This window comes from Polyodon spathula, chromosome 8, assembly GCF_017654505.1.
Source record: "Polyodon spathula isolate WHYD16114869_AA chromosome 8, ASM1765450v1, whole genome shotgun sequence".
NCBI lineage: Eukaryota > Metazoa > Chordata > Actinopteri > Acipenseriformes > Polyodontidae > Polyodon > Polyodon spathula.
This window is the reverse complement of record NC_054541.1, coordinates 27407437-27434310: the sequence shown is the minus strand read 5'-3', so window position 1 is coordinate 27434310 and position 26874 is coordinate 27407437. Positions and strand designations below refer to the sequence as shown.

Sequence of the window (26874 nt, the reverse complement as noted above, 5' to 3'; positions counted from 1 at the left end):
CTGTTAAATGCTCCCAGAGCATTTGGCACCAGACTAAATGGTCAACCTGTGTAACACTCAAAAGGCACACTAGACTCGGCCCTTATTTCAGGTTTGTCCTTTACCTCATGAATTTGTTCTTTGGCTTGTCCTTCGCCCATTTCCTCGCTCCCATAGTTGATGCTCTTTTCAACCCACAGCTCAGACTTTTCTACTGTCAGCCTCAGCTGATCCAGGTCTGCCTTGATCTGCTTATAGTTTTCTACGTCCTGTTCGGAGACCAGAAGCTGGACCTTAAATAAAAAATGAATAATACATTTCAAACTTCAATGTGTGGAAAACAGAAGCAATCTAACAATGCTGTGGAAAGGTATTCTGGATCTGCCAGGGGTTGAAGTACTGTAAAAATAAAAACAATATTACTGCACCAGACGCTTTTCCATGGAAATATACTGTTCATATAATGTGTCAGACTGTCTTTGTGGGTGTAGAATTTGAAATCGTTCCCACCCACTTATTGTACTTCCTATGTGCTCTTAATGGACTTAACTCATGTAAGTAAATATTTTTACTATAAGTTAATTGTCCTTAGTCGAACTCGCTCTTAAATGTAATTATTTACTGTATTGTTTATTTTGCTCTTATTTGAATTTGATCTTTTTTTTATAGTGATTTTACTGTATCTTATAACTACTGTTATCTATAACATGATATTCTGTAATGTGATAGTTTGTACTGTGATACTTTCTCCTGTGTCCACTTTGTAATAGCTGTAAGTCACCCTTGATAAGGGTGTCTGCTAATAAACAAATACATACATAAATAAATAAATACATTATTATTAATAATAATAATAATAATAATAATAATAATAATAATAATAATAATAATAACTATAGAACAACACTATGTAAATGTAGCATGAGGTGGTGACCATATTCTCAACTAAACTGTGATAGCCCAGTCGAGATATATGGCTATTATTGGCAATGCAATACAATACATAGTGTAGGGAATCATGCTAGTTTAGATAACAAAATAGGGTTTTAGATATTTACATTTTTTTTAAAAATGTGATTCATTAGAAGAACCTCATTTATTCACCAATAGCTATTTCAAATTGCAATTTGATTTTATACTCTAAGCACCTTTAGAATCAGTACTTGGTGTTATACAAGTACAAATGGAAGAACAGGAGGGTGAATACAACTGCATCTGAATTTGGTCCAAATAATATATCAAAATAAAATGTTGTTTAATTACAATCTGAATATGCTCAGAATACAGTTTATAGTAGTCTTGATCTGAAGTTTATGACCACAACATACACTATAGACCTACTGAATAGGCCACAGTAGGATGAGAAACATATTCTAATGGAATAAATCAAGCATTGTATTTCGAGCAGTCTACCCAGCATGTTCTTGTTAACTGGTCTTCATAAAAAAAAAAAACAGGACTGGTTGCACTAACTGAGATTTCTTGCAAAAAAATAACATGATGCTACTTAATGAGAACTTTTCTAAAGGTCTGTATTTATGGGCTACATTATGTATTCACCTGCCATTTAGAGACATCTCTTAAAGTTTTAAAATGGGAGAACAAGACCAATAAGGATCTAGTTAACAAAACAGCAGGGACAATCTGCAGAACTGCACAAGATTTAAGAGTACGACTCTGCCAGTATAAGGAGAATTATGGAGCTTGAGAACTCTACCTGTTTAAAGGCCTGCAGGACCTCTGCTCTTTGGCTAAAGTGTTTGAACAGCAGCTGGAGGGAACCAGACACCAGAGGAGGGTAGTCGTGCATTATCAGATGAATCAGGACTCGGAGAAACGTCCGTCCACCCTCGTCATCCAGCTCGACTGCACTCCTTTCTTTACTGGAACACAGAGAAGAAAAGCTTGAGCTCAAGAAGTATTACCACAACAAAGCCCACTCGGACAGAGCAATTAGAAGCCAACATATACAGTGAATACAGTATTTATCAATTGATAGTCACATGTTGGAAACCCAGATAACCTACTGTACTTTTACTATTCATGCTGGGTCTAAAAGGTGGCTCCAGAGACAAGGCTTTTAGTCGTCAAGCAACTAAACAGTTTTCTAACAGAAAGGAAGTTTATTTAACAAAATATTCCAACGTCAAAGTGTTCAATTTATAGATGCAAGGCCTGCTTTACCCTTTCGTGTCCACAAGAAAGATGCAAGGCAGCCCATACAGCAGTGATAGATACAACTACAGTAACCATAAATCTGTCAATTAATAGGTATGGCCAAGGCACATACAGCAGGTCTGACCCCACAAGCTGTCATGGAAATGAGTGGAATCTATAGTGGAATGAGTGGTGACACTGTTTGGTATAGTTTTTTTGTTCTCCCCCCTCAGGATATTTACTTTAAAAAGAAAATGTGAGTCGGGCAGTTTTAAAGTGTGACCAGAATCTTTCGCTCACAGAGAGAAGTAGCTGGGTTTTGGATTATTTATTTATTTGTTTATTTATTTATATGTACAGTATTTGCATAACAGTACGGAGCAGTATTGGCTGGGAAGAGTCATTTTATTAAAACGCTATAACAAAACCCACGTCTTTCCCGAAGAGCAGCTTTTAAGGGTTACAATACAGACTTACAATTTGAAAGGTTTTATTTGAAGATTTTAATTTAAATTTACTGATAAGCACATTAGGCCACGTTAAGCGTTTTTCACAACAAACCATTTTATTTTGTGTTTTGTTCTGCTGCTCAGAGGAATAAACAAAGGATTGCTTGGAAGTTCTGGCTTATAATCTGTTATATAATATTACAATATATTTTTATATTGCGCTTTTCATATTGGACCACCATCACAAAGCGCTTTACAGAGCTAGGCTGTGAACTGTGCATTATATGCAGAGTCACTTACAACAGGACAGTGATTTAATATCTCATGCACAGGATGGAGCAAAAGGCAGTTAAGTGACTTGAAGGAGGTTACGGGCGAGTGTTTTCACTTTTTGTAAACCTAACATGTAAATAATGGTAGGCCTATTTGAAATGTTTCGGTGTTATTTATTGCTGCTCCGACGTCTGTGTACGTGCAAGTTTTAAATTCACCTTGACACGTTTTTTTTTTTTTTAATTATTATTTAATTATTTTTTATTTATTTATTTATTTATTTATTGAATACAGTACAATGTGATGCTCTGCCACACTTGTGAAAGGCTTGAAACATTATATATCAGCTGTTCAGTGTGCATTGTGGGAGCTGTAGTTCAAACTGGAAAGCGTTCCTAATTGAGGGTACTGTTACAGGCCCTGTCAGACCTACAGATCCCGTGTCGCGATGTGTACTGCAAGTACACAATATTATCATCTAAAATGAGTTTGCCCTCTGACCTCTGTATCTTTCACCTACCATCCGGCAAACATGGTCTCTGCAAGTGCTGCAATTGCATCTATATCAGGCTCTGTAACTAAAGAAAAAAAAAAAACAGTCAGTTACTTAGGGGCTGGCATTACAGTCATGAATTTACTTTGTATTCTAAAAAACACAGTCTTACTGGTTACGGAGGGAAGTTCTGAAATTGATATGGAACTGTTATTTAAACTGCTATCTCCAAACTCCTTCTTGTAGATAGACAGCAGGTAGGTGATCCTGTAGTCCAGTCGAACACTGAGAATAAACTATATAGAATGTCTCCCTTAGTAAATAATACTGAAAGAAGTTCAGGTCAAGTAGACAAGCACTGTGGCGAATTGCTTTGTCAGTGTACTGATTTGAGCTGTAGTGGTGGTACCACGATGTTGGATAAATTGAAAATAAAAATGTGGCAGCGAAAATTAACAGGAATTACTTAAGAAATTAAATGAGGGAAATGGGATAATTTAGATTACATATCATATTAAAATGTAATAACACAAGGAACTGATTTGTATTTTCAGTGGAGGTTTGGGTACAGGTATGCACTTACTTGGAGTATCTCAATGATTTTCAGTTTGGTATCCATTACCATGACATCCTCGCTGTCAGCAAGGCTGACCTGTTTTCCATGGCGAGCAGTGGGCTGAGAGTCATGTACAATGGGCAGGATTGATCCTCGGCTCAGCACCATCTGAGTCATCATCTCTCCTACACCGTGAATCGTCTTCAGTACATTGTTCCCTTTAGATACATATATATTTTTTAAAAAGTGCCACAAAAGACTAATATATCAGTAAGACTGAAAAAACAAAACAAAAAAAGCAACATATACAGATGTGCTACAAACACATAATACATTTGACTAAGTGTGGGTTACAAAGCGATTACAGTTTAATCACCTTCACATGTTGGTAGGCCACTAAAAAATGAATACGCTGATACAATTGCCATCCTAGATTTTAACTGCAGGAGGTGGACTTTCAGGACAGCATTGAGATGCTAGTTGGAACGCTGTGGGAAAATCAACTTGGTATTAAAGCTGCACGCTTTAAATGTCTCTCCTGTGAACTTATGACAAGTTTGAGTCACAAACACATAACAAAGTCCCACATTTTGCAGGATTCATTAAAAGTGTGTCATAATTACATTATCAGAGACAGCGCTGTGGATTGTGGACTGCGGGTCAGAATCAGTAAGAAGAAACTCTCGACTCAGACTGGTTTGGCTCACTAGTTTGTCTGCCACATAGGCGGTTGTCATTTCCATGTTACAGTTACAGTTTTTTTACCTTTTTCTCTGGGCTATAACTTTTTATGCAAAATATGATTTCCTGCATGACCTGTTACAAACGTAAAGATTTAAAAATGACTAGCACTGGTTCAGTCTTGCTTACCTCCATCAGTAAATGTGCTTAATCTATCCATATATGATGACACGGGATGCTGCACAATGTCCAGAATTGCTAATAATGTCCTGGTCAACCTCAGCAGCTCACTAAAACTATAAAATCCAAAGTAGACCAGGTTACGTGCCAAGTGCACCACCTAGAAGGGAAAAACACGTCTTATTTTAAATCTTTTAAACACCTTTGTACCATAAATAAATAAATAAATACATACATACATACATACATACATACATACATACATACATACATAAATAAATAGTTTAACAGACAGGCATTTGGTATTGTTTTGACAAATGTTCCTTTTCAGTATTCTGAATTTCAACCAAGATTTTATACAAATTCTGCATGAAAACCTAAACAAGCGAACAATAACCCTGCATACACTACATATGCAGATCACTGAAAAAAACGCTTGTCTACTAGACTAAGAACTAAAAGTCCACAAAGTGCAGCAATATTCAATATGGACCGGTGTTCAACAATTTTATCTGAATTGCAATGGAATGTTTTGGAACACTGTGGTGTGGATGTGGCGTTTTTGTTTATTGGTTTCTAATACAAGCTTGTAGTTCAACTAGTAATCCTTGGTGGTCTGTAATATGCAGTAGGTAGTGCTTAAAACTTCTTAGTCTTTTCTATATGACATCTTAGTTAATTCATACTTCACAATAACATGTTAAAATCTATAGATATCTTCTAGGTTAACAGGCTTTAAGTTTTCACTTGGTGGAAAATGTGGAATCTGTCCTTTTTTTTGTCACATTACAAATGCAAAAAATCTACTCGGACAGCAAAACACAGCAAAATATAAAACACATTCTAAAAAGCTTCAGGTAAACAGAGCTCTTATTGGCTGAATAAGATTCCAAACAGCGCAGAGTTAGTTGGTAAGCACACTTAGTCATTTTATACTAAGACTCTTCATGGTGTATATGTTTGTGAAATTACCACACAGCTGGATGGTTGAAGCCATTGCACACAACCCACAAAACTGTCCACTGTCCTAAATATCTAAACAACTGCTTTTATTTATTTTTATTTTTAAAATGTACCTCAAATGTGAGTTCATTTTTTTCTTGGTCACCAAACGGGAAGGGCTGAGATACAACATCTTTCAGGTAATCCTCAACAAATGCCATTGTTTGGGCAAACTTATCCTTCATGTCATCTCTGGAGGTATCTGTGGAGGACTCATAACTGCAAAGGAATAAAACAGCAAAATAATTTACTCTATGAGAAACAGACTGTAGCTGTAAAAAAACTTAAGATATCTTGATGAGCCACAGATATTAGATATTGGACTGGAGATTTACCAAAGATTACAGATTTAATAGACTAATAACCCACAGCCTTCAATAAAGTTATTTGTATTAGTTTACTAGCACTCAAAGTTTACTGTTTTACATGTATTGATTTAGTAACAAATATAAAATATAGCCATCAGTATCATCAAAAAGTAAATGTAAAAAAGTATGGCAAGGCAGGCAGACAGATGTCCAAATTCTTTTTAACTTGTTCAGAATACTGTAACCAAGTTTTATAACAACTGGAAAATTTCAGCACAGGTAAGACATTCCCAGCAAGGGATAATGAAACGTGGGTCAGTGGTGTGGCCTGGTCCTTTTAAAGCAAGTACATTATTTAACAGAAACACTAACTCGTGGATTGTTATCTTGCTGGGAATTTCCATCCACAGCCTGGCGTATCTGACCGGGATGACAGACTCCTGCGGGTCCCTGTCCACGTGCATGTGGAGCATCAGACGGCAGAAGGAGGCCCGAAGGTCAAAGGGCAGACACTCGTCAGACATGCAGCGCAGGATCAGGTCCACCTGCAGCTGGGTGGAGATCTGGTTGATGGCTAGGTACTGCCGATCCAAACACATCTTAGCAAACAGGTTTAACTGGTATCTGAAATATAAGAGAACAAATTGTTTAAAAAAAAAATACCAGGAGAATATAGCTGGCTTTGTATGAGTTTTATACCTCATTTCTATTGGCACACAGGGCTGCACATGCAAGAACTCCTCACATCAAAGTATTCCTTTATGTTGAATTCATAAAAAAAAGGTAACCCATGCAACATTTTTATTACATTATTAATTCAACTGAATCTTTAACATTAATATTAAATATGACTATTTCCACATCTTTGCATTACATTAGCAATACCGGACAAACTGTGTAAGAAAACAATGCTCTCATATAGTACAGATTGCCTACCATCGTACCTGGAAAATACAATACCAAACAATGGGAACAGGTGCTGTATTACTACAGAGGGTAGTTTCCCAACCTGTAATATGTAATGATATCTTTGTCCGTTTTATTGCCATCCTTGGCATCCTGAGCCAAATGCCGGATTGACTTCCCATGGGGTTCCTTATGGCTGTCTATCCAGTAGAGCCAAACCTCTTCATCATCAACATCATCCTGCAGCAGGGAGCTTTCCAGGGCGTTATCCATGTGCGGTATCAGCCTTTCATTTATTCATTATGAGGAGACAAACAGTCATGGTGTAAGACAGGTTTTCACTACGGCACACAAGCAAATAGCAACTGGGGACATTAGAAATGTGGACTTTAACTCAACATACAGTATAAACACACCACATGGAAAGCAGCTTATTGTGGAAATTGGAAATTTAATAGCTTATAGAGTTATATCGAAATATAAACAAACACACAGAGCTTCACCCTTTACCTAAAAGTACAATATTTACGCACAGGAGCAAAAGCATAATAAATCTGGCTGGCCCACATTATTGGTCAAAGGTAAGCTGTACTTTTTCTTCTCTTAGCTCTGCCCTCACACAACCCTGACAAGCTTTTATTTCTAAGTGAGATTTACTGCACAACAGTTTCTAAGGGGGATAAGGGTCAGAACAATTAACATACACACTTGAACTGGGAACCAACTCTCAGCCCGTGCATTCAGTCCTTCATTTATATACACCTACAGTCTAGCTCGTCATAAATAATTCATAAGCGTTAGACATATATTCAATATTTTTGGTAATTCATTTTAATTAATCTGGAACCATGGGATGTCACAGCGCTTAAATGTTTTTTTTTTGTTTTGTTTTATTTTTTAATATGGTGGCCTGTAAAAGGATGTAAATATAACTAATAGCGAGTATGTCAGGCCTTTTGCGTTATACACCTGCTCTTAAATATGCTTGGCACAACTAAAAATTATGGCAACTACAAAAACTTTGAGTGTCTTATCTTAACGTGAAAGATCACCATTCTCATGGAAACAGAGCATTTGTGTAAAATTGGAAGAGAAAGTTAAATGTAGCCAACAGACAGGCTGCATTGTGCTATGTGTTTCAAAAGCTGGATGGCAGACAGATGGGTGTGCCTTCATCTGTCTCCCAAATACACAAACCAACTGGTGTGATAGAATTTCAATAGTCAAACATTATAGATACATTTTTATTTACAAGTATGACAAGTTTTTAAGTGGCACCCAAACTGTACTTTAGTTTGAACTGTAGGTGTTAGTGACCAGCAGAGCTGGTTTGGGATTAAAAGGTTTCAAACAGTAAACCTACAAGGAATATCACCAAAATAAACCTGCTAGTAACTTATATCAACACATACTTACTTTGTTTGAATGAGAATATCAGCATTGATGGGGTTCAGCATAAATTTACAAATTAGTTCTTGAGTCACTGGGATTGCAGTTGTGTTTGACACGCAGAGGTCTGACAAATAATCCAAGAACCTATTACAGTGAAACACAGACCTAGGGTAAATTACAATTTTAATTGTGTAATTTGTAATTAATTACAATTACAATGTACAGACTGCTTTGTGTTTCAGTTAGGGTACTTGCATCTCAAGGTAACATAGCTTCTGTTGAGAATACCTTCTATCCATAGGCATCAGTTACCTTTAGTCACCTCTCACTACTTGCAGTTTCTAGTTTACTTCCCATTGACACACATGTTAATCTGCATAAAAGCTAAGGCTGGATTTGGTAGGTAACAAGCTTCCCCAAGCAATCACATTTCAATGCAGTTAAGAACGTGGTGTACAATTTCATATATGTTTATAATCATATTACTGTTTCCAATCATTTTAAGCTCCATTAATATAAGCATTGAATCCTCCTTTTGAGATGTGCAAAGATACATTCTTTAGAGTAGTGGTGGTCTAGTTGGTGTATTGCAATGCTCAATTAAACTTCAGCCTCCGCAAGGTTCTCCTAAACAGGTATTGTTGCAGCTAGCTGGTATTAAGATATATCTGCACTTTTAAGAACTTGTTTTTTAAAAAAAAATAACTTGAATCGATTGTAAGATCGCAAACCTGGGCTCTCTATTTCTCCGTAACAGACTGATAAAGGTCTCGATTTCCTTGGCTGTGATGTGCTTCTCCAGCAGTTTTCGGTTGTTGTGAAGCAAGGCAGTGATGGTGTCTTCTGCTAAAATGTCATATCCAATCTGAGACTGCATGATGCAAAACTTCTTGGCAATATATTCCTGGAAAGTGAGCAGATCTAGCATTACCGTTTGATTACATTCCTTTTTACAAATTTTGCACAAAAGCAAAAAGTAAATATATGACAAAATAATTGGAAAAGCACTTCAAAGCTAGAACAGAGAATACCAAAGTGTGCCTCTATATATCCACATCGGTATAGTTATTCGAATACTGTACATATGGTTTTGAAGGTCATCAAAAAGGGTAGTCAGTTCATTAGTTCTTTTCTTGCTGTTACTGCATCTTGTAAAACGTTTTGTGATGGTGGTCCACTATGAAAGGCATTATATAAAATAAAGATTGATTGATTGATTAGTAACATATTTAATCATCTCAGCTGCAATACATCTGTCACCTGCTACAAACTCTAGCTTATTTTCACAACTTGGGAGTTTTATTACACAAGGAAAAAAGTGAACAATTGAATCACTTTGCTACTTACTGGATGCTTCAGTATGAATGGATTTATATCTGAATTGCCGACACATTCTTCAGATGGAGAACAAAATACTTCTCTAGATCCTTTGCAGCACATTTACATTGAAAAAGGTTTTACTTAGGCTCTTTCATGTAATCTGACACTAGTCTCAAATAGCAAAGCTGTATTGAATGGATAAACCTACCTGGTTTTTCCTATAATCTTGCTGTGAATGTCTAAGGACTCTGTAGCACAGCCTGAGTATGTATTTAAATGGAGCATATCTCTGATCTCCAAGCTCTTCCAGCTTTAGCATCGGCCCCTCACCCTGTTTATCTTTGAATGGGGCTTTTAGTATGCCAAAGATCTGTTAAGAAAGCAGCATGGCCAGTGAACACTGAATTCAAGATCAAATTGCATTTTAAAAAGAACAAAAAACTGTTTTCCCATAATATTTGCAGGCTATAACCCACTATCATCTCTGCCCCTGACTCTCAAATGGCGCTAGTATGGAATTGATATGACCTATAATGGGTTATTTAATGACAGCTCAGGGACGACAGATTAACATATAATTTACATGGGCTGTTTTACAAAAATAGGTATGTAGTATTATGTTAATTTCATCCTATTATAGATGTGTCATTTTAAGAATAAAAGTATCAAGATCGATCACGGTTTAATCTCACCTGCTCCAAAATGTTTTGTTCCCTCATGAGTTTCTGTCTCTCCCGGTTGGGTTTTGTAATGACCACATCCAACACTTCCTGACCATTGTTTGAACCATCAGCCACAAAGAAAATGAGGTCTTCCAACAGTTTAGTTACAAACCTGTAAAACAAAAGACTCACTAAGCCTCTTTGGCCGTAAAATATAGTATGTTAACAAGTAAGCGAGTAACATGGATCTCTTGCCATGACTAAGTTCAAAATTAGAGCCTAGTATGATACAAAATAAAATAAAAAGTTGATGTGCATGACATACATCAACAGTATGTACAGAATGTAAAGCCCCTTTCACACTGGCATGCTCTACAAAGGTCAGACCCTACCTGGGTTGCGACCCAGTGTCACACGAGTATGCTGCGTACAGAAGCAAGAACACAGTACGCCATGCAATGCCCCAGAAGTAGCTTGTTAGGGATGCTTCCATCCAAGCTTCTGTGGATTGAATAGTGGGCACAAAAGTTGATTAGAGCAAATGTTTCTTCATTCCTGCTATATTCTGGCTCATGGTGTGTATGGCTGAACAGAATAAACAAAAATGTTCCTTGTGTGGCTGTTTGTTATTTAGTTCGCTTATGAATGCCCATCATGCATTTAGTCTTGCTCGACCCTGGTAAAACTGTGTCGACCCATATCCTGAGGTGGGTTGCTGCCAACCCAGGTACATGGTTTCACACTATGCAGGATTGTGACCCGGGTAGCAAGGACCCAGGTAGGAGCGCCATTGTGAAAGGGAGTTAAGAATGATTCTCCGGATATATGCAAAATTGTGACATACAGATGCATTTTGAGCAAGGCCCAATCAGGGGTTTACCTCCTCTCATTCTGAGCGATGTTCCCATTCTCTAGTTTATTCACTGTTGATGCTAGGACCTTGTTAGCATCATTGGCAAAGTCCAGGTCTCTGACCTCCGATAACGGGACTGAGACTATAGCAAAGGCTTCCTTATCTTCTTTTGTGGGGCATGTTCCAATCTGTGATTAAGAGGGAAATAATGTGATAACCATTACTATACAAACAGTTAGATAACAAAAAAGTCACAATAATGATGGCCAAATTAAAAAAGATACAATTGGGACCATGTAAAAAAAAAAAAAAGACAACTTCACAGCTTGGCCCTCCTTACAAGCATGTTGACTTTACTTCAGATTATTTACCTTAAGCATGACAGGTCTCTCTTCTTCAACATCTATAGGGATACTTGTGCTGGTTACCCAGGTGTTTGTGCAAAGATGCCTCAGTCTCACATAGGAGTTCCTAACCAAAAATAAATAAATAAATAAAAAATACAATAAATCAATACAAATCTGAACAATGCTGCAGTTAATTGTATACTGCTCATTGGTTGGTACTGGTCACAAAATCCTATCCTGCCAATAAAAATAACATAAATACACTCACTTGTTAAGGTTAAAGACTTGTAAAAGACAATATCAATGTCTCCTCACAGTCAAACTCAGTCCCCACAGTAAATCCAATCAGTTCTTTTGTCATGCTGAACCTGAGCAACAGAACTTATTCTGAGAAACTGCATCTTAGAGACCTGCCCCACTTCTTGTAACAGTCATTTTCATGGAATGGACCTTTTGCAGTCTGGCATAAATATGTATGGGCATTCACTACTATGCCACTTCTGAACTCTGCCTAGCTAATTTCTTTACATTACAACTAGAGTGTACAATGCACTGAATTTCAGGTCGAAGAAAAACTATTTAAAAAGTACGTTTTTCCAGGACACCTTGGTACGAGGCAGTCTGCCCTCTGTAGAGTGGTGGCATCCAGTTCAAACAGGGAGGCGATGTCGTTCCCATGTGGGACAGAGACCAGAGTGTAGGCAATCTTCTCGGCTGCCTGGCGCTTCTTCTTTGAGGTCAGGATATCGCCTTCCACCTACAGGATGCCAAGCTAGTTAAATAATTCACACGCTTCAACAGAAGCACTCTCTCTCCTAATATCGGACACTGCTGTCATATAATGCTATACCATTATGCGTAAACAAGCACCACACTTTTTTGAAATGCGGCATTATTATAGAAATGTTTTGCACTGTTGTACAAGACCTGAGATTATAATGTAAACATTGTGGTTCATTGTCTAGGCTGTTAAGTGTATAAAAGTGAACCCAGTCAATGCATTTGCAGATGCAGAAGACTATGCAGGGCCAATCAGACAGTGTCTAAGTGTGTGTGTGTGTGTGTGTGACAGAGAAAGTGTGGATATGTTGGGAATGTTGGCATACAGTTAAGTGTTAATTAATAGTATAATGGGGTTATTTCCCCTATATAGATCTTTTTTTTTTTTTTAACCTATTTGGACTTCTTAAACAAGAGATGGACAGAGATGCACACTGACAAAGGCAGAAAAAGTTTCTTAATAGATTGTTATTCCAGATGCTTTGTTACAGAGCTGCATATTTACTGCACAAGAGAAATCGCCACATGACATGAAAAAAAAAAAAACTGTTTATTAAGTACTGTATAAAGATTATTATTCCAGTGCCCTTGTGATTTCAAAATAACAATTTCTAATTGATCTACAGAGCAGCAGGTGCCAGTCAATGATTTTCTAATTGATATTTTCTGAGAAGAGCTGTCTGTATTCAAATTAAGTTTCTAATCGGGATGAGGGTTAAATAAACACAATCACAGCTGCTGAAGTCCTCCGGCAGCACATGGATTTTTATTTTTCAGTCAACACCTTTCCTGCTGCTCGTGAGTCATCCCGAATGCAGTGCAGACAGCACGTTCCAGTTCAGTGATGTAGACGTTATGTAAGGAAGACTGTCTGTGTTTTAACAGTAGCATCAGACCAGAATTTTAATGCAGCATTTTCCTTTGCAGGGGAAAAAAAAACTCCTGAATCTTCTTAGGTGACATAAGTTACATAACTCCCAAACAAGACAAATAAATAAGGTTTCAAACAGTACAATGCCTATGTTGGGGTAGTTACACTTCCATAGGTATATAGAGTTTTATTTTTATTTTTTTAAACTCAATTTACACTACAACTTGCAACAGTGGAAGTCGGCAGCCTTTGTTTTAATGAGGTAAACTAGCCAGCTGAGGTAAACACTCAGCTGCCCTACCTGAGTAGACCTCCACAATAATGTGATGAATGTGTTGACAGTCCTGTTACCACGGTTACTCGTTTACCTCAGCGGTTGTTGCTGCTTGTTTCTAAACAAACCTGTGGTATTGAACTTTTGTATCTAATTGATAGTAATAATATTAGGGCATTTGTAATTATGCAGGTATATGATAAAAAGAAACAGTGCCCAATGATGGGATTTTTATCTTCTGTAACAAAAACCACAGGCACATTATTCATTAGTAAATGTGTCTTTGTACTGTATAAACACAAGCATGTCACTATCAGTAATAAAGTTGATCACCATAACTATATGAACCGTATGCACATCTGCCTTCACATACACCCGAGTTTCATCATAACTGAACACGTGCTTCTAGACCACATGAACTAACTTAGGCTAAAAAAAAAAAGGTCCTTTTCAAGTTTCAACACAATTTGACGATTACCCATTCTTTAGATATATGTAAAAATGACATGTGACAGACATACGTATTGTAGCAACGTAAGTCAATCATAAATATCTATACTTTTTTTTTTTTTTACACAAGGGCAGCATTCAGTAGCATAGTATTGGTCCATGTTATATCCGTATATACAAATAATTTAGTCTTTTTTATTAATTTATCGTTGTTTGACACAAATGTCAAATCTGAGACATGTTTTTCCATGTAGACAGGACTCAATTCCCAGCTTTCATATTCAAGTAAAAGCATGTTGATAGACAATATTTTTACTATACTATGGAGCTTGTTGTTAAGCCAGAGCATGTATTTGTGTGCTGTTCTTTCTCTTTAAGTACTGCATTATACAATATTTTCTTTTCAGTCTGTACATTCAATCCAATGAGATAGTAACTGCACTATCACCAAGTCTTTTAGTCCATTAACACAAGTCATCTCTATGGCAGCTAAGTATGGTAAGGGCGCAGAGAGATATTATTATTATTATTATTATTATTATTATTATTATTATTATTATTATTATTATTATTAAGTCATTTAGCAGACGCTTTTATCCAAAGCAACTTAGAGACAAGGGGTGAACCATGTATCAACAACTGCTAGTGCAGAGTCACTTACAATAGGACCTCGGTTTTACATCTCATTCGAAAGACGAGAAATGGGGGTCAACAGGGCATAATATAAAGGGAACAGCACATTTGATTACATGGTTCGCAAACATAAGTGGTAAAGACTTGCTTCATTAATATGGTCAGTGGCTAAAACACTGGGGCAGAGAAACTGTCCATTTTTACTGGAAAACTAAGGTAAAGGACCATAACTGTATCAAATATTAAGACAATAACTCAAGGAGAACTGTCTCTGTATCAAAAAAGGTTGTCACACAACCTCAATATGGCAGCCATACTGACAGTAAAATTACAAGGGTTCATTTTTCTTACTGTACATGATCCCAACCATCAAACTTGATCATCGGATACAGTTATGATGCCTATATCGAAAAGCAATAGGACAGCATCCGTAAATAAAAGTCACTTGACCCCAATATAGCAGCCATGTTAGGTCACCGATTACAGTGAAGGGGGTCATATAATTTTAATTGAGGACTTTCCATAACACTTAAAATATGGTTGAAGGTGCTCAAAGCAGCTGAAGGTGAAGGCAGCTGGTTTAAAAAAAAACAAAAAACTTTAAGCTCTTACAAAACTATAACTCTTTCACAGGGGATCTTGCTGTAGGTCAGCAGATGTAAGTGTATTCAGCTAACAATATAGTTTAAATCTTACCGCAGCTTTACCACCAGTGTCTTCATCTCGAAAATCAGGGTTCACCTGGAAAATAAAATAAAAAGTGAATGATGCTACAGGTGTGTACAATTCAGTAAATATCTTTATAGTTATGAAGGTAAAGGGAACTATACCATCACAATTAAAGAACCAATTCTCAACATCCACAGTATACCGATTTTTAACCATTTTACCAAATACACATAATTACATTAGTGTTAAAGGTGTGGTCCAGGAGGATTAATAGCACATTTTGTGGCCTTCAGTCCCACATACAACTCTCCCCTTATAGCTGTGCAGTTGATTGTTGCATTTCTAATAAAAACAATTCTGAAGGTACAGCTCTATCGGATATGCCCTCTCCACACATTGGTCTGTACCTACAGTATTACAAACTACACAGTGTGTTCATGACAAAGGTGGCCACACTGTCCAGCACAAAACCACTGGGGGACTAACACCCAACATGGAATAGAGGGTTACTTTCACTACATTTTTTATCCTGTAATTCAACCCTGCAATAACAATCTGTCCCAGCACCAGTGGAAAAACACTAACAGAAGTAAAAGTATATTGCACAAAATCAAGAGTGAATACTGCCATCTGCTGATCCAACTGCATCATAGTGCAACCTTGATAGAAAAACCCAGAGAATAGGAATTTAAGCTTGACTGAATTTAGAAAGTCGGGCTATCACAGGCTTTCACTGTTTTCTACTGGACTTAATTAAAACAGCTCCAGATAAATGCACTAATATATAAATGTCTATGGCAGAGCTGAGCTCTGCCCTTTATAGATTGGCAGGGATGGGGTTAAATTCCCCTACCTGTCTGGGTTTATTGTGTTCAGGTGGCTGAGGTTGATTGGAGTAATTAACGATCAATCAGCACCCAGCCACCTGACATAAAAGCAGGCCTCAGCTTCCCATTAGGGAGAGGAGGGAGCTGAGGAAGCAAGCTGGTGTTTGTGCTTGCTATTTTTTGGTTTGCTGTTTTGGTTTTTTTGAATTTCTGATCCAGTGAAGGCATCGCCCAGCCTGGAAACCTTTTTTATTTTGTGTTTACTTGTTAATAAAAGTATTATTCTTGAACTACAGTCTGTTTCTGGGCCTCTATCCAGATCGCCAGCCTGTCACAATGCCATAATAAATAAATCAGGACACCCTGACTGTTAAAATGAGCCTAAGGTGTCCTGATGTGTCAAGGAATAACCCTGAAGCCTTTTCAGAATCTGACATCAGCTCTATCTGGATTGGAAATCAGCTCCCAAAGTGTGAATTGACAAAAGCATGATCCCGGCAAGGGCTGGTACAGTATATTTCGTGTTCCGCGTTTCCACGTTATTCCAAATTTTATCAAGTTATTATATTTTTTAACTGGACATTGGTTTTTACTGATTTATACCCAATTTGTGTCTATTATTCAACATTTTCCCAGTACTAGTTTCTAGGTAATGCGCAGTATTTTGATTAAATGCAGTTTTATTTTGACTCCAACATTGTAATAAGCAGCTCTACACTGTATATATCCTAGGATACAGCAGACATTTAGATGTCAGATGACTGTAATAATGAGTTTCTCAGAGTGCTGTGTTTTGCTGGACAGCCACTGTTTATTGCAGTGAGGTATGTATTGGTGACTTCGTGCAACAGTACTGTCTGTAATAAAACACTGCCTAACGCCAACAACCTTAATCATAAATATTTGTCAGAAAATGGTGATGCTTTAGTTGTCAATTTTCTTTTTTTTATGATTTCAAGGCGAACAAACCTGGCTTGTTTTGTGCTGATGTCACGTTCATACCTTCTGTAGAGACTATTTCCGTCAGCACAGCGATTGCCCAAGTGTTTGCAAAGTACCAGCTACATGGGAAAATGTTGGCTTCGACTTGCACATGCCAGGGACATTATTAATCAGAAACCAGAACTGCTACTCATCATTCCACATGTAAAGTGTTTTTTTTTTTTTTCTGAGATTTTTTTCCCCCCGATTTTTACCGATGTTTCAATTAAAAACAGTTTTACCGATTTTATCCCTATTTTAATATATGTAAAATAAACTCAGAAAAATTCCCAGAACATTTTTTTAAAGATAAAAACCGAAAAGGCGGAACACTAAGTATACTGTATAATTTAACAACACGAGCTTCACCTCTGCAGCCAAATAATTTCCCGAAGCCAGGTGTTTGAATCGGAAAAGGCTGTTCCATTGCCCAGCTCCTCCTCTGCAGGGGTCATAGTGCACAACCTGCAATACAGAAGAATCAACCACATTGATGACTACTGCATAACCAGAACTGTTAATAGCTGAATGGAACAGAACACACATTTTCCTATTTGAAAGACAAACATTATGGTAAACTTGTATTTCATTTTCAAAAGTAAACATTTTTGCGCAAGTGTACAAGTGCACGGTGTATTCTTTTTTGTTCAGTAATTTCTATGAAAAAAAAACTTAAACAAAATGACCTAGGTAAAATGTACTGGACATACATTGTTAGTTCTATATTCTTTAAAAGGAGATATGTGTTAAATACAAATTCAAATACCCCAGCACCCTACGTCATGGTACAATAGTGCTGGGACTAATGTTTGGTAATCAAAGAAACACAAAATGAAATGCACTCAGAGGGAAAACAATATAATGTTCATAGTTGTTACTAAAACATAATTAATAAATCGCTTTGAGTTCAGTATTGTAGATCCCACTGGACATTTGTGTCATTGTGAAAGTCCAGTTATTACTCATTTTAAAGCCTACATTCTAAAACAGTGTGTGTGTGTGTGTGTAGGTATTACTATTAATATGGGGACAAAATTTGAGAAAATGTCCCCACAAAGATAGAAACTCCTGAAAAAAAGACGTTGTGGGGATGTCCCCACTTTGTAAAACACCTTTTTAAGAACTAAATATGCCTTTAAAAAAAAAAAACCTAAAAGTGCCAAAATATTTAGTTTGTTGTTGACTTTCACCCTGTGTGGAGTTTTGTCTGACTGGAGTTAGAAATAGTAAATAAATATAGTGAGAGTCAACGATAAGTCCACACAAGTATAGGAATACAAACATGTGTGTTAGGAGCACCTTTAAGTTTTTCATAATCACATGTATTTCTTCTAGGATAACATTCATTCAATCTCCAGACCAAACTGCTCAAACAAACATTAAGCTCAGATTCTGATGTTTGATGTTGACTGGCGCTGTGAACTGAGCCACAGAGGAAACACAAACTGTTCCCTCAGTCAGAAAAAGGCTTGTGTGGAAACACGTGTCGGGACTTTTCTTTTCTCAGGCTGCATTTACAACGCATCTCAGAATACCTCTATTTCCCAGAGTGCTTTGGAGCTGGTGGCGGAGGTGGCAGATTGTCGCAGTGTGGTCCTGAGGAAGATGTGTTGATGCTTCTTGTAATCATCACAGGTCAGGAACTTTTCTTGCTCTGCATGGAATAACCTCACTACATCACCCTGGGAAAGTTACAAATCACACCAGTCACAACATTGCACAAAACAAGCTATTATTGCCATGTATTCATCCCCCACCATCAACAACAAAGCACATCCTTAATATACCGGTAATGTATAATCTTTCCTGTAAATTTATGAAGTGTAAAATGTTACAAAATTTGAAATACCTTACAGTATTCAAATTTAAGCAGGCTTAAGTAACACAGATAAATATACTTACCCCTTTTAAAACTTCATCTCTGTAGTCACTAAATTTCATAAAAAGGGTGACTTTCCAGCTTGTGTTACAATTCAGTGCATTCACCTGTTATACAAAAAAATAAAACACAGGATACTGTGACCATACAGTAACAGCTCACTTACTGTTAATAAATAAGTTTAAGCAATGATTGATATATGAAAGGGTTAATAATCTTCACAATGCTAAAGTGCAAGAATTGTACTCCAGGTTTAAACTGAGGTGTATGAATACATGAACAAATATCATTATGGGAAATGTATTTTCACACAAAATCAAAGACACGCATCAAATAATCAAACCACCACAATGTGCTCACCTCCTTGCAGCCTGGGTTGTCTAGAAGCTCTATATTACTGGCATGCAGAGGCTGTCCAGCATTCACAGGCATCAGCACCACCTTATCACCTACAACAACCTACACATGGAATCAGCAAAGAGAGTTAATGCTCTCAGAAAGTGTAAATACATGCTATTTACTTTGATTTATTTACCTTTCTGTGGCTTTCACATCAAATAAGCGCTTGTGTAAATGTATGATGCGGTTACTTTCCACTGTATGGCACCAAGAATGAAAAACACATTTTAAAAAAGTATTTTTCAACAATAAGTAAGCAAGTGATGGAATACAGGTGGATTTGCTCCAATTGCAGCTAGCTGTGGCTTACTAAGTGGGTTACAGTTTGCTCTTTTTTATTTATTTTTTGCTTGTTCAAACTTATATAAAAGCGAATTTATCAATAGGGTAATATCAAAGTTTCTTCCCATTCAGTTTTACCTGACAAAACTATCCACTTGGTATCCTAGCAATAACAGCGAGCCCTCAAGCCTCGTTTCCTAGAGTACACATACAGTAAGGCAGCGTGGGCTCAGAGGAGTCACAATATCTAAAGTACAGGCACCGCACAACAGGAACCGGAAACAAGTGTTTATAATGCAATGCCAAAAAATGGAGCTTCAGGTGAGGCAAAGTGAAAATAGTCATCTACAGTAAAATGTCAAGTGACTTCAATGTATGTTGTTATGCTGTTAAGAGATCAGAACGTGTTCACATAGCCTTAGTTAATACCCCATTTTAAATAATAAGGTTTGCATGCACTTTCTAATGAGGTGAATTGTATTGGAAGCTAAACACTGTTCAAGCTAAAAACTTCACATATGAGCCAAGCTTTCAAGACACAAACTGTTGTTTCCATCCAATCAGTAAATACTATCTGGCTGTAAGACCAAAACACTGTTTTATGTTTAATTGATCTTTTTTTGTGAATATTTTTTGACATGCAGTATACAACTCTGTGAAAACATGCTGCTAAAAAGTGCATTGTTTAAGAAACATGCACAATATGATTTAAGTCTCATACCTTAGTTTACTGACTGTACTGAGAAAAGTAAACTCAACATCTGTAGATCAGAATCAACATTTGAAAAATATTTTACAGAGTATAACATTTGAATGCAGCCAGTACCCTGTCAAATACTACATTACTATAAGGGTTATACAGTGGATCTTCTACAATAATTACATTATGCAAAGTACTATTTCACAGATTACAAATCACTGTTTGTAACGTATGATTGTGTGGGCAAATAAGGCCCGCATTTACTTGAATAATCTGTTTTTATAATAAATGTACTGTAGTTGATTCATCAAATAATACACGTATTGTTATTTTACATTTTGTATGCTGTTACTGTTATACACCACTAGATGGGGGGAGGTGGCAAAACATTACGAATACATTGAAATTCCCTGTATTCCGAGTTCCTATACCTCACACAGAATGCAGTAGATAATGTTCCTAGATCGGGAACATCATATACAGCGTTATAGATCACACCCAATTCCCTTCACCCTTGTAAAACCAGAAAGTTGTGCTCATACATACATTGTCACCTTCACTCCTCAGCTTCCAGAAGGGCTGGATATAGAACCAGGAGCCCTCGTTCCCAGCCATATCCAGTGACACTCGCATAGCATTCTTTTCTAAAAGGGCTGGAAGTCTCTTATTCACCGTGAGGTATTTGTTGCTTTTGATGTGTAGTAGCTGCAAAAATCAACAGTACTGTTATATACTGTACACTAGTATTAATACTGACAGAAATAGGGCATTCTAAATATTCTCCTATGAGAAATTGTACACAACACCACCAAAAAACTGCTTCAAATTAAAAGTAAAATACTAAGGCTTCATGTCAACTATATCTAATACAGTATGCCAGACCAGGAGGAAATTACTGATCCCAGAATTTGACATGTACAGGAGTTAACATTCTTTAAAACAGTGCCACAAGATATTTCATATCCTTTACTGAGCAACAGACTACAACAGGATGCTACACCTGAAGAACATCATCTTCACCTCAGGCTAGCGTAATAACTGTCACATTTCCATGGCATGGTCCAGCACCTACTTGCACCAAGCAGGTACATCGGTTCAGCTCTTGTGCCCACTATCTACTGTCATGGCCTGTGACAGAAATACAGTGATTCTTGGTGGTAAATCTCCCTCCCGAACTGTGAGGGCGCTAAGTAGCGAGTACTTTGGACGAGTTGGCCAGACACTTCATTCCCAGGGTTCAAAGGAAGTCGGCCAGCTAGAAAGGGGGCGGAACTCCAGTGCATTAACTCAGCGACCCGGAAGGGAAATGATGTGGCAGTTGCACTCGTTTACCATGGGGTCATGTGTAACGGCATAAAAAGGGGACAGAGAGACGCAAGCTGTTCCTTCGCTTTGGTTAAAAAATATTACTCTGAAGGACCTGTGTAAACTGTGATAACATATTGTGAATGTTTGTTTTGTATATAATTGTTCTTTTTTGTTATTAGTAGATGGCTAACACATTCCGGAGCTGTCGCCAAGGGCCAGCACAAAACCCGGAACAGCATTTCACTTTTGTCACGCATAAACTTTTACCACCCACCACGAGCACTACAGCACACGCCCAGGACTGGTGACCGTGTTTGTTCATTCTGTGAAAGATAAGTGTGTTCATTATTTGGACCTGCAACCCGTTTATTTATTCCAGTGATTACACATTGTTGTGTATTACCTGAAATTATTGTTTGGTCTCCAGACCAGACTTATAATTAAAAAACTGGATTGAATTTCCAACTGGATTACAACTCTCTGTCTGTTAATTATACATCACATCGACTCTGCACCTGTACACTGCAAACCACTTTGCCACATGGCCGTATGTTAATTTTCAACAGGTTCTTACCATTACCATTTCCAGCAGCACACCGAGCCCCTTTTAAGACAATGTAACAGGTGCATTTACTTACCAGTGATAATCAACACAGCCCAAATCTGTCCAAAGATATGTTTCTTGACACTTCTGCAGTATGTGATGACCACAGAATGCACATCAAGGTATCAATGACCACTCTCACAGTTAGAAACCTTCAAATAGTTTTGCAATGTCATGGCAGCAAGATATACAGGGAAACTTCTGCTTTTCAGACACATTGCTTTGAATGTACAGTGTGGCCTCTGCCCCATTCATACACCACGAAACAGTATGGAATCATACTAAGCCTAGTCAGATATGTGTTAAGACCTCAATTTAAAAAAAAAAAAGTGTTTGTTTTTTGAAGCTAATAACACTTGTCTCTAGGAAACAGCACACAAGTTACAATGTTATCTTTAGGGCACAGATAATAACTGAAGTAAATCAAATAAAAAATAGAAACAATACAAATTAAACGGGCAAAGTTTTTCTCACAGGAGACTTGTAGCCTGATCTTTTGTCCTGAAACTCCCCCCCACCATCCTGAAAATATTTACATACTATTAAAACCTTCCCCTAGAATACTGCAAACAATACCTTCTTTATGGTCTGGGTTAATAGTCTTGTTCAACAAGGATTTCCTTAAGTAAACATGTAAGTGTGTTTATATGAACTGCTAAGCATTGAAAAATGACTTCATTCATGCAGGAGTAATTACATAACTGCAAAAACATTTTGTCCAAAAAATAAAAAAGGGGGATTTACCTGTATAACATTGCTGTATTTAACCATATCACCAAGCAATTTTTTATTCTCAGATTCATTTTGTTTCTGTTCCAGTTCGGCAGCATGCTGTAAAAACAAAAACAAAAAAAACACATTATATACTCACAAAAGCATATAAATACACAAATACACAAACAAAATGCCACCACACACACAAATGTTAACATTTAACGTATCAGTGACCTGCTCAGTTATACAAAATGTTGAGCTAACAATGCTTTCACTGGGCATTTCTTCTCTAACTGCATATCCTACAAGAAATGTGAATGTGCCTGATGTAACTATGTGTGCTGGCGATTGCTACAGAAACTCAGCTTAGAAGCATCCAGACAGGCTCTCTGCACCTGCCTCCCCTCCCCTCATACTGCTACACATCTCAAAAGGTACCTTAGAGCCCGAGGTGACATCACAACACAACCCAAAAGAGAATGAAAGGGTTTACTGTTTGAGGCATCATAGGTAAACACATAGTCAAGGCAAAACAATGCACAGGAGACGACTGAGCATACATTTTACAGCATACACTGGGCCTGTATACTCACCTTACAGTATAAATAATGGCACTGGCATGTATTTATTTTTTTAAACTATTTCTTTATTTATACTACAAGGACTGTTCAGTATCTTAATGGCCAGGCGTGTGATTATATATGTGTGTACATGCCTACAGGCCTTCCTGGTAAAATACTGTAACACTCAGAAACTTCCATTACAAACACCCCCATTGTATTGTCCAGTTCAAAATAGGGCATCATCTACTACACCACTGTATAATGAATCCAGGTTTACTGAACAGCATTTTCACACAGCAGGTTCATTGTTGACTGATCAGGCTTGTAATTGAAGGCCTACCTGTAGTTTTTTCAGCAGTGCTCCCTCTGTGGTGTTCCCCTGTTTTCCTTGTTTTGCGTTCCAGAACTGCTTCTGTGCTGAATATCTGTTCATAGGACATACCTTGAAAAGGCAGTCTGTTTTAAAAAAATAAATAAATAAATAGTTGACTTGTGTGACTTTATACAGGAAATAAAACAGGCAGAAACTATAAAAAGCATTTTACCAGCATATTTTGTGCTTTTCAGCCCTGGAGCAAATCGACCATCGAAGTGCAGAACATAGAATATATCAGTTGTTTTGCAATCATCGTTACTGAGATTTTTTTGTAAAATACATAAAGCCCTGTAGGCCCTGCATGTACATGCCCAAACTCAACAACATTTGTCACAGTGCTGTTTAATTCTGAAGTCCTTATGATAAGGTTTCAGGCAGGATTTCATGGACAAGTATTTAATGTTAGCTTTAAAAGGGATTTTTTTATTTTTTTTCCCTTTTCAATAGTAAAATTATTCTGTCATTTTCCCACTGGCCAAAAATCACCTTCAGTTTATTCATTTTTTTAGCCTTGGAAGTAGATACAGTAGGTCACATGACACAAAAGCAGCAGGAACCTACCAAAAAGGCTAAAATGAATTAGAAGACATACTGCGTTAACTATAATTCACTGTCTCGCATGCTGTAAGGCACGAAAGTGTTTGTTGTAAGTGAAGATAGTAGCAAGGACTGTGTTTTAAATGTAGGACATGAAAGTGGCATTAGAAAACTAAAAATAAAACTAAGGAATGTGAACCGGGAAGGGAGAGTAAAGTTACTGATTGTTTTACTGAAGACCTAAATATCATTGCCACTTATCAGTTTTCAGAAGTACTCGGGCAAAATGAGCTAAAGACAGGAAAGAAGGGCAAACGTTGAGTTTAAATCTAGGGCCTGTGTAACTGATAAAGATTTACTAAGTGATGATGAAATTGCTGTTGTTGCTGAACCTGTCCAGAAGAAATGAGAAGGAAATGAAATTGCAATTATGAAAACTTTTTTTTTTTTTTTTTGCATTATGTTAATGTATAATTGTATTACTTTTAAACAAACAATATGTAATGCTGAACTGAAATCTCAAGCCCTTTTCTCAGTATTACGTTTGAAATGTGTGATCCGATAATGAACTACTTGTTGAAATGATTGTTGCATACTAAAATGGTATTTGCTTTTCTATTGAATTGTTCTGGTGTGGTTTCATTGACGAATCAACAGTTTTCTGTGGATTCGTAGCACAAACTGTGGATTTGTTAACAATACATCTGCCCCGCACTGCCTTTCTCTTCAAAGCCACTTTAGAAGATTTGTATAATGAATCAATCAAAAAGTGATGTCACAGAAATGTTTTAAAGTATATTAACGCACAGATTATAATATTACCGTTAGTGGTGATTCTTTATTCAGGTCTCAGACTGTAGCATTTAAAAGCAACACACAAGTTTACTGTAACTGGCAATAATGCACTGCTGTTGTTGGATCTCACCCTTCAGTGTAGAATCCAGCTGTTTGTGAAAATGCGCCTGGCTTGGCGCTGTGGTTAAAATGCATGTGTGCGTAGTCACTGATTAGCCCAAAGCCTCTGTCTAGTTGCGCATAAATGTATTCTGATTTTCAAACATACTGCAAAACAGTATGGTTGATTTCCTTTAACCCCTAGAATGCATGTACAACATTCTTTACACACACTGAAAATAATTTTGAATAATTACATCATATTTAAAAAAACACTCATGGCAGCAGTAACAAACTGCAAGCACATTCCTACCTGGTACCTTGGAAAAATGAACTCTTGTATGTTTCACATGGTTGAACTTTGGGTATTGCCAACGACTTCAAACTTGTTTAAAACCTCATTAACTTTGCAAACAGAACACTTTACTCAACTGATACACAACACAGCTATTTATTCAGGCATTAAGTGTGGTCATTTCATGGCACCCTTCTAAATCACTAAAATGATCACACTTTTGTTCAACATTATTTTCAAGAATGACATTTTAATAAACATGAGTTTAAGAGTTCTAAGGACAATTTGTTTATGTACCAATGCAATGGTCTCTGAAAACTTGCATATTGTTTTTTTTTTTCTGTGATTTTCTTTATTGCTTTTATTCAAGCTTGCAATTCAACAGTTGAAATCACTCCATATCCAGTGTCCAATCAACCATCTCACTAACTAGGTGATTAAGTGCATAGGCTTCAGTCATAGTCACTCAAGCGTGTCATGGTCAAGGATGAATAATCGAGTGATTAAAAAGAAACCAATGTCCATCATTTATATTTATATATAAGTTTTGTTTCTGACACATAAACCACATGGGACTGGGAAACTGGATCCTGGGTAACAAAGGAAGAGCTTTGTAACTCATGTCCCTCATGGTGAGAAAGTGTCTGAAGGTGGTAAAAATGCCTAATTTGACAACATTTTCTACATGTCAGGGATGATCTTGGCAAGTAACATTATTATTATTTTAAAGCACATTTAAAGGACTTTCCCACAAAAAAAAAAAGTAACAGATGGCTGAGCGTATTTTCTTGGGGTTTTTTTTTAATGAAAAAAAAGAGATCTCCAGCCTTCAGAGATGTCAGTAGATAAACCCATCCGTGTTGTAGACCAAAGTTCCTTGGGGGTTTGTGCACGGAGGCTGTTCTTGTGTCAGAGCTGCTTACTACAAGTACATTAATAAATTGTAACAAATATCTACTGCCAGCAATTCATATGTCTCATATTGTCCTGTATAAAGATGCATAAATGAATTGCATTATCTAATAATCAATCAGGAAATTATAAATAAACCAGACACTTACCCCTCAAGCACCACCCCCTTTTGTTTTTTTTTTTTTTTTAATTTCCCCTCAGTTAAATCAGGGGGAGTTTATCACCTCATCCAGGCAGCGGGCCCTCAAACCAAGTGGGCTTGAGGCAAAATCTCATCCGTATCATACACCATATTCATCGCTAGTCTCAAATTCTGTGTATTGACGGTGTTTTTTTATTACTGAACTACTGAAATGTAAAATATGAGA

General features: G+C 37.1%; 1 protein-coding gene across 2 annotated transcripts in view; it reads right to left on the bottom strand.

Moving 5' to 3' along the window:
• The window catches only part of LOC121319707 (inositol 1,4,5-trisphosphate receptor type 2-like), a 123569-nt gene that overhangs the window by 85404 nt on the left and 11291 nt on the right, over positions 1–26874 (bottom strand). For both annotated transcript variants that reach the window (XM_041257408.1, XM_041257407.1), the window contains exons 3-26: positions 23833–23948; positions 22960–23046; positions 20850–21008; positions 19283–19381; positions 18946–19029; positions 18579–18725; positions 17413–17508; positions 15263–15307; positions 12164–12315; positions 11583–11682; positions 11239–11399; positions 10389–10530; positions 9905–10066; positions 9108–9280; positions 8401–8520; positions 7088–7270; positions 6451–6702; positions 5845–5989; positions 4778–4928; positions 3935–4125; positions 3524–3647; positions 3379–3436; positions 1697–1862; positions 105–272 (exon numbers count right to left, since the gene is read on the bottom strand). In XM_041257408.1, the coding sequence (XP_041113342.1) occupies positions 105–272; positions 1697–1862; positions 3379–3436; positions 3524–3647; positions 3935–4125; positions 4778–4928; positions 5845–5989; positions 6451–6702; positions 7088–7270; positions 8401–8520; positions 9108–9280; positions 9905–10066; positions 10389–10530; positions 11239–11399; positions 11583–11682; positions 12164–12315; positions 15263–15307; positions 17413–17508; positions 18579–18725; positions 18946–19029; positions 19283–19381; positions 20850–21008; positions 22960–23046; positions 23833–23948 (3281 nt within the window). The remainder of the gene's footprint in view (positions 1–104; positions 273–1696; positions 1863–3378; positions 3437–3523; positions 3648–3934; positions 4126–4777; positions 4929–5844; positions 5990–6450; positions 6703–7087; positions 7271–8400; positions 8521–9107; positions 9281–9904; positions 10067–10388; positions 10531–11238; positions 11400–11582; positions 11683–12163; positions 12316–15262; positions 15308–17412; positions 17509–18578; positions 18726–18945; positions 19030–19282; positions 19382–20849; positions 21009–22959; positions 23047–23832; positions 23949–26874) is intronic.